The 11,225-nt window shown below is 37.4% G+C and overlaps 1 protein-coding gene across 1 annotated transcript in view; it reads right to left on the bottom strand.

The window, feature by feature from the left end:
• Nucleotides 1-9,116: 9,116 nt before the first annotated feature.
• The window catches only part of SRI (sorcin), a gene marked incomplete at its 5' end in the record, with an annotated part of 6,938 nt that continues 4,829 nt past the window's right edge, over nucleotides 9,117-11,225 (bottom strand). The window contains 4 exons of the mRNA XM_010190457.1: nucleotides 9,117-9,143; nucleotides 9,777-9,835; nucleotides 10,281-10,394; nucleotides 10,552-10,699. Coding sequence (XP_010188759.1) covers nucleotides 9,117-9,143; nucleotides 9,777-9,835; nucleotides 10,281-10,394; nucleotides 10,552-10,699 — 348 coding nt within the window. The remainder of the gene's footprint in view (nucleotides 9,144-9,776; nucleotides 9,836-10,280; nucleotides 10,395-10,551; nucleotides 10,700-11,225) is intronic.

Raw genomic sequence — 11,225 nt, 5'->3', positions numbered from 1 at the left:
AGAGCGGTTTTTCTCTGGTTTAACGCAGACCCGAGTCAGACCAAAGTGGAACTGGGAATGTGCCTGGAGAGTCCAGCAGATGTAAACTTGTACGCTGTATGCATGAACCTTGTGTTCTTTACTTTCCACATGTAAGGAATAAACAACATACTGTAGTAGAAATTAGCATGCAGGAGTAAGAATATAGGATTTTTTTGTGACAGGATTTCAAGCTTTGAAAGGCAACTATTTGACACAAACGTCAAACAAACAAACATGATCTTTTTTTTTTCTACCTTACGTGTTTATAATCTCAGTATACAGATTGTATATATGTAAACATTTGATAATGTCAAAAGTAGCTGTTATACATAAGTGTATTTTGCCAAATGCCTAAAGAAACAGTCATGACTAACATCATCACACTTCAGATTTTCTAATATTACGAGCAGACGACTTTGGAAATACAGAAAGTACAGTACTGTAAAACCGTGTCTCTCAGAAACTGGTGTTTGACCAAAATCTATACTATCTTTTCAGTATCCTATACTGTCTTGACAATCTCAATTGTATGGTAGACTGCAGAAACCAGTACAGGAGCACTTTGTCTTAAACCTTCGTAACAGGAACCAGCCAAAATCCGTTGTTCAGTGAGATGACTGGTGCATCCTCTCACAGGTGTAATCAGGAATGATTTGGCAGACATCAGACAGAGCCTTTAAGTAAAGTGCAGTCCAAACTTATTGGACATTTGGGAATACTTCTAAGTAGACAATTCAGGATGTGGTGATGTGAAGTCCTCCTGGTGAGAGTGGCTGTGTATTTTTGATAGAGCATTTCAGACACTGTTTTAGATGGCAAGGCGTAGCTTATGAGAAGCATAAGGATTTCACTGCACTAGGTAATAGCAGTGCTGGGCAAGTGGCCAGTTTCATTGCTGTCTCTTAATTTTTGTTACTGGAATCGCCTTTACCATGTGCTTGAATTGCTACGCTTGCAGCCCCTGAAGCCTCCTTGACAATTTTTGGGGGCATTAAACTGAGTACAAGTGAGTTTAGCCTAAAAATCTGGGGTGAAGGTGAACAAATCCTTTAGTATGGAGATCTTAATCTTATGTATAGGGTTAGATTTCTAACACCTGAGACTTCTAAAGGTTGTAAAAAAAAAAAAAAGTCTTTTGGGAATTTTCAGTCAGTAAGAAACTGGATCATACTAAATCAGTTTATATTTCTCCAGCTTTCCAAAATTGACTAATTCTTAGCTTCAGGTAGTACCATTGCAGAGTAAAACACCCAGTTCTGTGTGGTGCAGCTGAATACCTTGCCCAACAGCTGCATGATCAATTAGATATTATTGTGACGGGAACATCTACGGTGTTTCTGAATCTTCTACCTCTTTCATGTATTTCCTTTAATAAGTGAACCCAACACTTGCAGCCTTTTAATCTATTTTTTTAACTTCTTAGTCTCTCAATAAAGTCTAATATATGTAAGATTAAATTAAGAAATGTTTAAAGATGTCAGCAACTGTAAAGTATGTAAGATTTTTAGAAACACTATATTTTATGATTGGGCTGTGTGTTGGATTATGACAAAATATTGACCTTGGAATTCAAATGTTTTTCCTTTAGAGTTGACAGGTTCTGGTAAGTATTTTGGATAAAGACAAATACGAGTAAGTGCAAGTGGATGCAGACAAAACATGTGGAGGGAGCCGGTCACTTGTAACTGCTTTAGGAAAAGATTCTGCACTTTCATGAAGAGTACATATCTGTCAGCACTGAAAAATATTTTTTGCAAATAATTGAGTGTAGGTAAATGGTTAAAAGATAGTTGGTAGTGGATAGCTCATGAAATTAGGGCCTGAGGCATAATCACTTGAAATCAATAAGTCTTTTATTGATTTCACTGGACTTTGAGCAGGACCCTCAAGGAGTTCACCTGCGTTAGGACATTGTGGTAACCCAGTAGCCTCTGTGTTATGCTGTCTCCAGGAAGCTGGTTTTCCCTCACATATTAGTATCTTGTCTTTAGTAACTGGACTGTTCATCATGTGCCTTTTATGGTATTTTCTTTGGATACAAACTGGCATGTAGTTTTGAATAATCCTGTTATATTTCTGTGCATATTTTATGTTTACCACCGTTTACTCTTCCCTTTCCATTTTGCCTTATCAAGAAGCAGCAAAATTTGGCAGACTGAACTGGATATAACATACTGACTCTTTGTGTAATGTTCATAGCTTCTTGTTTTGCAGACAGACGGCTCTCCTGACTGTATTTTCAATGTAGTATGTACTTTCAACTTCTCTCTTGTTTTGATATAATTCATTTGTAGCATATGATGATACAGTTACGTGTGTAGTGTAGCTTTTAACAGTCACTTTCACATTTGAAGATACATAGTGATTGGAAGACTAGTTATGAGCACTAAGTTTAAGTTAAATAAATATTGACTTTCACTTTGAGTGAGAACATCACAGGACTTGGGTTGGTAACTTTTAGACCTTGTCATTGCACAAAACCTGAACTGGTAGGGCTGTGTGAGCCTCCAAAGCCAGCAGAGGTCAACGAGAGAAGTTGTTTGCTTACATTCTCTGGTTTTCTACTTCTAAAATGTAGTGTGTTGGAAAGCTGCCAGATTAATAACCTTGAAGATTGCAAATATTTGTATCCACTGTAGTTAGTTACACTGGTGAGAGCAATATAATTTGCCATGTAATACCTCATCTAGCCTAGAGTACTTGTATTGTCAACAGGATAGCTCAGTTATTTTGACTCATTGAGACTCATGCTTTTACTTTGCTTTTATTTTAATAAATGAACTAGTTACTTCCAGCTATGCTGTAGATGCCTGTTGAAGTGGGGAGGTTATCAGATCTTCTCAATACATTACAAGTAATTGTCTATATGAGCATAGGACCTGCAGGATGAGGGTTATGTATTTCAATGTGGGAGAAGAGTTTTGTATAATTTAAAATAAAATTAATATGACTAACTGATGGAGACTGGAATAATAGATTGTATCCAAATAATGCTGCTGCAGAATGATTCCATGGTTTAACGAGTAAAAATTCACCTGCCGATTCTGAATTTGTTGACATAAGAACTTCAGTAATCCATACTACAGACTTTTGGTGAATATACTCAGGCAGTTTACCAGAAATTGTTGTGATTGATAATTTAAATATAATTCTGTTATAGTTAAATAAGTAGTTTTAAAGAGGTTATTAATTTTATACAGCATATCTTTGCGTAAGTTGTGAACTTAAGTCACTACTTGCCAGTCATCTGAAGATAGCTACTTCCAAATGACTTAAGAGTTTTGTTCCTGATTGATGAGCTGTCGAACCTGCTGAGCTGATGTACTCAACAGGTAATTTTGATTGTGCTAATGAACAAATAGACCTTTGGGTTATAGCCTGAATTAAAATCAGAAAGAAACACTGTCAGAAGCTAGTGGACTGAAGTCCTCTTACGTGAATCCCTATCGCTGGTTTTAAATGAATCGAGTGGTCTTGTCAACACCAATGTCACAACTGTTTTCAGATCCAGGGGTAAGAAGTGGTGCGTTCACTATTACAGACATGCACGTGCTACACATTCTGACCAAATCTGCAGTTACTTCATTGCTTAACGAATAGGACAGGATGTAATGTGGTGAGACTCTGTAATCCTATGGGATAACAGGTTAGCTCTTAGGACTTGCTCTGCCATCAAATCTCATATCCAGTTCTTGTAAGCAAACTTGCCAAACTTCCGTGTAGAACTCAGCAAGCTCCTGTTCTCTTCTGTCCCTTTTCCGCTCCTACTGAAAAGCATTTCCATGAATGATAATTACATCCACTAACAGTCTCTTCTGTTGGTTGGCTAAGATCAAAAAGCCAAGTTGCCTTTCCACACAATCTTCTGGATAAGGTTTTTCCAGTGCTGTTAATACATCTTTTGCTCTTGCTACAGGGCAAGAGCCACATGTCTCACGTGCACTTTGCACTGGTAAAACCATTCGGTGGCTCAGCCATCCATGTCTTTCTTGCCCTCTAGCATTGATGAAGGCTAAGCCTCTTTAGTCACTGACTCTGTGAACCTAGAAGTTGTGCTGTGTCCTATTTCTCTTGCTCCAAGTTTAAAGATCATCCATGTCTTTCTCTACGTTACTTAGGTATTTGTATCATCAGCGGACTGTTTGAGCTGCTGTCATCAGTCACAGCGTGACGTTATTTACCTCATTTTTAAAGAGCTTGAGCATTCTTGTCTCTGAAGCCAATATTTTGTCCAGGATGGATTACCCATCAGACTGCTAAGCTGATGACTCACTATTTGCATGGCTTCCAAACCACATGGGACATCAGCAATATGGGATTTAACCTTGACAAATTTCCTGAAGAGAAACATGAGTAAACTGCAGACATACGTAGTTTGTCATCTTGTGACAGTGTGGCAGGGTAATGTTCTGCATGCACGTAACTATTATCCTAATAGAGCAGGAAAAAAATGAAACAGTGCAACTCAGTGTATAGACATAGTTGCAATACAGATGGGACTCTTAAGTGTGATTTCAACAGGAAATTAATGCCTCCTATCATCTACACTAAAAAACACTCTCTTGACCCAAGTATTTTCCAAGTCAGCTTACCAAAAATGTTTCTGGTGCCTCAAGTATGGATGCTTATGTAAATTAAAGTTCTGGAAACAGCAGCTCATACACCCAGGAGGTGGTAGCTTGTCAGCCCGCAAGTTTTCTGCAACTATTAGAAAAGCACTACAAGAGTCAACATTAATATGTTATCCAGCCAAGTGACCAAAAACAACAGTAAAAGTAAGTTCAGAACACAGGAAATGTGGTGGCTTGCTCACACTTGAGAAATGTTGTACTTGACTTCAAAACTGGCTCACCTAGCCAGGCCTGGTGGTCTTAGTTCTGTAAAAATCCAATCTACACCAGTTTCAAAATCGCTTCAGCTAAGCCAGCTTTAACCTGTTTAACAACTTCTGCTACAGGCCGTAATTGCAATATAACTCAGCATGCGATGAGGAAGGTTGAGGAAAGTAAGCACAGAGCAGTCAGAAAGAAATGCACTCTCTGAGGGGAGGATAGATGTCTGACACTATTTTTAATTACTAGAGCATAAACTGTCACAATAACAAGCTAAATTTTTTGTTGCTTATGTATTCCTCTGAATAAAAAAATAAATAAATTTTGTTTAAAAAAAATCTTAACATGAGGCCTTAAGACCTTACATATTCTAACTTTAGCATGGAGAGTCTATTTTTACAACAACATTAGCAATTCTGTATATAGGCCTGACTGACCTTGTAAGTATAGTGGTGCTAGCAGCAAATCATGCAATATTGTAAGGCTCAAGTATTACAGTAAATGCTGATTTATTTTGATTATTGGTACAAGGACTCCTGCTCACAGCCTGTGTAGAGAGACTGCGTATTTTATGCTTGGAAATACAGTCCAGATCATACTCAAACTGTGAATATATAATCTAATTTTTCTTTTCTTAAGGGTAAAGATATATTACAATAGGTAGTGTTTTATATAGAATACTTATTTTTATTGTTGCATAAATGCAAATTATTTTTTTTCGGAATAGCAAAGCATTACATAATTTTTAATCAGCTGCAGATAGCACTATTTACAGTATGACCAGTTCTTTCAGCAAAGCTTTTGGGGTGGTATAAACACCAACTGGCTCTGCCAGCTTCATTTTGTGCTAATCTTTATCTTGGGCATTGCTGTAAAAACAAAAAAAGCTATCTATTTTCATCACTCATACCAGCCCTTTGTGGTAAGACATATAAGAGAGGCAAGGAGAATCGTGTTTCACCACTGGGGCTGGGCTAGAATTAGCAAAAACAACCAATCTACACCATTTTGCTGTTGTCTTTGCTAGCTAAAAATTCTTCAAAGATCATACCTGATGTAACAGAAACATAAGATTTTGACAAACACCAAAATGAAGCATTGCAATTTACGACTTCTAGCTTTGAGTGTGATATTTTTGTCATAAACATTACAGGCATTGGGCTGTTGAAATGAATGAATCTGGCTTTTGTGTAGCTAAACAAAATGTTGCTTTTTATAAAGTCAAATTATTGTAATTTGGGGTTCTAAATTCCTGCTCACTTTTAATAACAGCATCACAGTATCCACTTCTATGAGAGTATTTAATACAAATGCCTGTGGTTTTCAATGTTACTAACATATTGTAACATCAGTAAAGTGACTTTCAATGACAAAGGCTCCCGTGTGTGTATTTTGTTCTCTATTTAGCATTTCCTGTTTTATAGATTTCTGTAAAAAAATAAAAGATGCTGCATGCATAGGGAAAAAAAAAGGCAAATGGCTAATAATGCCATACAGGTGCCATTTGTAATAGAATACAGATGTTATTTTTCAAATGCCAGAGTTGAAAATGATCCTGTGAGCTTCTTTGTCTTGGGGTCCTACTGTTCTCAAGGCAAATCTAAAATTACCACCCACCCCCACCCCCAAAAAAACACCTCCAAGTATGCAAAGTAAGCCAAACACATTTTTCAAGCCAAGATTTTATTTGTAGGTGCAATTTTACTCCCATTTACTTATGATTTCATCAATAATTCTCATTATTTATTGCATAATTTAATACCTGCATAGGAGGACAGAACTTCTGGGGGATCTTTGTAATTTAGTAAGTTACATGTATCTACAAGAACGTTATAGTCATTATTGCCAGATTTTTTTTTTCTTTCATTAGTAGTTTCAGGCCTGTGGTAGTGGAGAACTGGAAGAGCAAAGGCAAAAAAAAATGCAGATGAAGGCGAAACAGTTTAGTGAATGAAGGAAAAAAATATGGGGCGGGGGAAAAGAGTCATGCAAGGGCTGGCCTGCCACTCACCACCTCCCACCAGCAGACCAGTGGCCACCCCGTCCCCAAGCAGCTGTGACTTTGGAGACCAACCCATTCCTGCCTGAGCTTTACTGCTGAGCGTGACCCTTCCTTAGGTCCATTCAGGTCAGGTGTCCCCGCTGCCTTCCCTCCCAGCCTCTTGCCCACCCTCAGCACACTTGATGCTATGCAAGCAGTGCTCAGCAAGAGCTGACACATCCATGTGTTACCAGTGCTGCTTCAGTCATGAACCTAAACCAGAGCACCCTACAGGCCACTCTAAAGAAAATTAGTTCCATTCCAGACAAACCCAGCACAAAACCAGAAACTCAATTAAGGAAAAGTATGAGAGAAATGTTGTGCAGGTAATGAGCACTTTGGTAAAGATGCCTCATCCTTTCTGGGGTAAAATTAACAGTGCAAGATGAATATTGTATTTATGCAAAATGGTCTAATCAAAAACCTACAGGAAGAACAGCCTTTGCTTCATATTCAGTTTACTAACTTTATCAGCTGTCAAAGTTTTGAACTACTTCAGTCAGCCAAAGATTTGTGGTCTTTGGTCATGTTAGAAATGCTTCCTGTAGCACTCCATGCCGGTTTCCCAACTTTGTGCAACAGGACAGTGTACAGTTACCAGAATGTGGAAATATAATCATTGTGCCTTTAGAATTAATTTTTGAGGGCAGAAAGAGAACTAGCTTCTGAAATGAAACCAGAAGCAATATTCAAAGGATTCAAAGAATTTAAGTAAGTAGTAACTACTAGTTGCTTCCTTAGGTTAGAGCAGCCAGCTTCAAATTTATAGGCCATAAACTAGAGCCATAGACTTTACAGTATTCTGAGCAAGCTAGGGCATAAAATAGTCTCTGCAGGCAAGATTTCTGCTCTGAGGATTATTTCTGTTTGACTAGTGACAGACGCAGATGTATGTATATCTACACATACATATATAGTTTTGCTTTCATTCCTTAGTCCAAAGGCTTCTCTTCAAAAATGCTCTAAACCACTAATATAAAAAATATACTCCTGTTAACATTCTTCTGGCATTCTTCGCATTTCCAAGGCTAGCAAAAGAACATCTATCACTCCTTTGTGGTAGGCAGAAGTGATTAAAATTAACAAAAGTTAATTAAGATACTACATTTTAAAAGTTAAGAAGTTAAAAGTTATTAAACTTATTTCACTCGAAAAAAGTCTGAACTACCTCCAGTTATGCTGTTCCCTTTTCCCATACAATGTCAATCTTCCTCTCAAAAAAACCAAACCCCACCAAACAGAAGCTCCCTTTATTTTCCCTAAAAAATCTCAGGCAATATAGCCTTGCCTTTCTGTATCTGCTTTCATGTAAATTTTACGGCACTGGTAGTTACTGCCGTGATCTGAAATAGTCATCTGGCAAGAATTCTTTGGAGTGGGCTTTGGCCCTTGTACGTTAGTTGGTATACAGAGGCAGGAAAGGCTCCTTGTCAGGTCTTAAAGTGGAGGAGAAAGAAACATTAATTTCCAGGTAACTGAAATCTGGCAGGTTAGAAGTTCATTGTTAAAGGGAAAGTTACGTATAAAATGACACAGCATAGTTTCTGTATGTTTAAAAGTGGCACATACAGTGGCACAAGGAGAGCAAGGATCTTACTGGAACGAAAGCCCCCTGTGCAAGAGCCCACTGCTAGAAGAGTTCTATGCTACATCTTGTCCATCCCTGAAGTTTTAAGAGTCTTACACTCATTGTAGTGTCACAGACCTCATCCTGAAAATAGCTGTCAAAATAAGCAACTTAAACTTACTGATGTTCTAACAGAGCAGCGTAAAATGATCATTCCAAAAGCTCTTTCAGTTTGTACATGTGCCTTATGTTGTCAAAGACAAAAGAGTATCTATCATCTCATGTCATACACATGATACTGTTTAAGACAGAAAAAGCTAAGTTGTACTCCAGGAACTGGTTTTAGTGAATCTCAGGAAAAAATTAAACATACTACAGAAAAACTTAGTATGTGCATAATTTGAGTTATACATAGTGAATTGCAAGTTTATTAAAATAAAAACATCTTTAATAGTCACAGGTTGAAAGTTAAAGACGACAGAACGTGAGTAGTTTGTAGTCACTGTCAAAACTAAAGAAATGCAACTGTGTAAAGCGATACCTTCATAAAATATGTAATTTTCAATATTGAGATACACAATCACTGGAAATTTGGCAAAGCAAAACACAGACTGGAATGTTAATCATGATCTTCCATGGCTTCCTTCCTTTTGATTTAGATGCCCATCACACACTGTATGAACTGAAAAAAGAACAACCACTCGTTAGATGTGTGGTAGAGAGCAGGTTTCAACTTTTTCTCCTGAAATACCCACAGTCAGTACCCTTTTCTGTAAACAAATTCAGTCCATGAACAACAAAGCTTTGAAACTAAATATGACAATCAGCTAATAGTCAATTAAAAAAAAGCATTTCCTTAATAATTACAACAAAAACGCCAGGAATGCCTGAATCTAGCATTCTCCTTTTCCTGCCTAGATGCAGCCAGGAAACCAAGACCTACAAGCCTGACCGAGCATGATTTGTGTCTGTCCCCACCACACATTCCCCAGCCTTTCCTGGGAAGCCTTACAACAAAAGGAGGACAAAAAAGTCACAGAAAGTGATGTTAGCAAGCAACGTAGCCTCTTAGGTCTTCTTCAACCATGCCGGTAAGAAGTCCAGACAAAAATGCACATTTCATAGAAGTCTATAAAATATTTGAAAACTTTTTGAGACAACACTCAACAAAACCCAGAACCCTTGTGCTCTCAGGTTACACCATAAGCATAGGGAAGACAGGCACAGACTCAAATTATTACTGTTTGTCTTCAGTTTTAAGTTTTTCTTTAGTTTTGCCCTGTAACTCTTAACTGACTCCTTAAAGTTCACTTACATCATCATACTGGAAGTTCACAAAACCCTGCTGTGATACATCCCTTCTTCTAAAACATTCTGCAAAAATAAAATAAGAAAACAAAACAGAAACCAGGTAAGAAAAATTAAAGGTAATAAATTGTTTTTTAAATGCACTGTACTTTCATTAAATCCCCCAAGTCACATGAATGAAAACTCACGAAGAACACTGCAATTTGTCCCAAGACTTAATTTCCCATTCTTCATTTTCATATTTATCATATACAACTCTCTATGTTCTGTTGATAAATAGTTTCCCAGTGTTGATAACTTAACTCTTCTAGCCTCTGGAATAAACCCTGCATTAGTTTTAAGTTCATTTTCTAATGGCGATTCAAAAAAAGCCCATAATCTGTAATTGTTCCAGTTCTGCTACTGAAAGCAAGCTATTTTGTGTTACATAAAAGTTAAAGTTGAACTTGAGATAACTGAGTAATCAGATTTCATTAAATAAAGATAGTAACAAGGCAATAATCCAGCATACCAGTGAGTGCTCTGAGTTTCACACAGCAGGCAATGTAATCATCAAATGTAATCTTGCCATGAGTGCTGTATCGCCTTGTGATGGCAGTCACTGCCTGTGGGCTCAGTCTAAATCCTATTTGAAGAGAAAAAGTCTATACTGAAAAGACAGGTAACTTAACGGAATCCAACACATTTCTAATTAGAAATATCACATGTCAGTTACTACGGGATAAGTGGCATTGGGAAATGCTGCGAGTCAGCATCAGAAGCAAGAACATTTCACAACTCACCCATATTCATCAAGGCTTTCTCCAGTTCTTGACGATCCACTGTACCACTTTGGTCATTGTCAAAACTTACAAAGTGCTGCTTCCAGCCATTGACCACAGCCCAGAGCTCTTTGAACTCATTAAATCCCAGTGTGCCAGACATATCTCTCTGATTCCAAAGCTAAGAAAAATGTTTCTTAACTAAAAAAAAAAATAAAAAAGCCCTCTCTTCAATGGAAATTTGTGGTTTTATCATCTGTAGTTAAAAACACTGCCTTGAAAGTAAGTATTAGCAATATTTTACTATTATTACTTCCTTTTCTGGTAGAAAACTACCTACAGCATCCTACAGCACAGAGATTACCACCAACCAAAACCAAAAGTCAGAGAACATGCTCTCCCCACTTCTCCATGAAATCTGCTAAGACTAATTGTTCTTTGCAAATTTAACTTAGTTCATGCACTTCTCTTATCCGCTGCAGTGTAATTGTTACCAATAAAATACATATCCGAAATAAAAATAGATGACAAATGAAAAATTACTTTAAGTTAGAATAATTTAAGTTCTCATGAACTCTTTTCCAGTTTCATTTCTGCTTTTTCCTTTTTAAAGAGCAAAACCCGTGAACACGACAATCTAAGTTTTGTCTAAAAAACTCAGAAGATTCCCACCTTGCAGAGTCTTCCATACATTC

The sequence above is a fragment of the Mesitornis unicolor genome, unplaced genomic scaffold (assembly GCF_000695765.1).
Source record: "Mesitornis unicolor isolate BGI_N332 unplaced genomic scaffold, ASM69576v1 scaffold11688, whole genome shotgun sequence".
Classification (NCBI taxonomy): domain Eukaryota; kingdom Metazoa; phylum Chordata; class Aves; order Mesitornithiformes; family Mesitornithidae; genus Mesitornis; species Mesitornis unicolor.
Note: the sequence above shows the minus strand (reverse complement) of the source record. Positions and strands in the feature narration are given on the sequence as shown.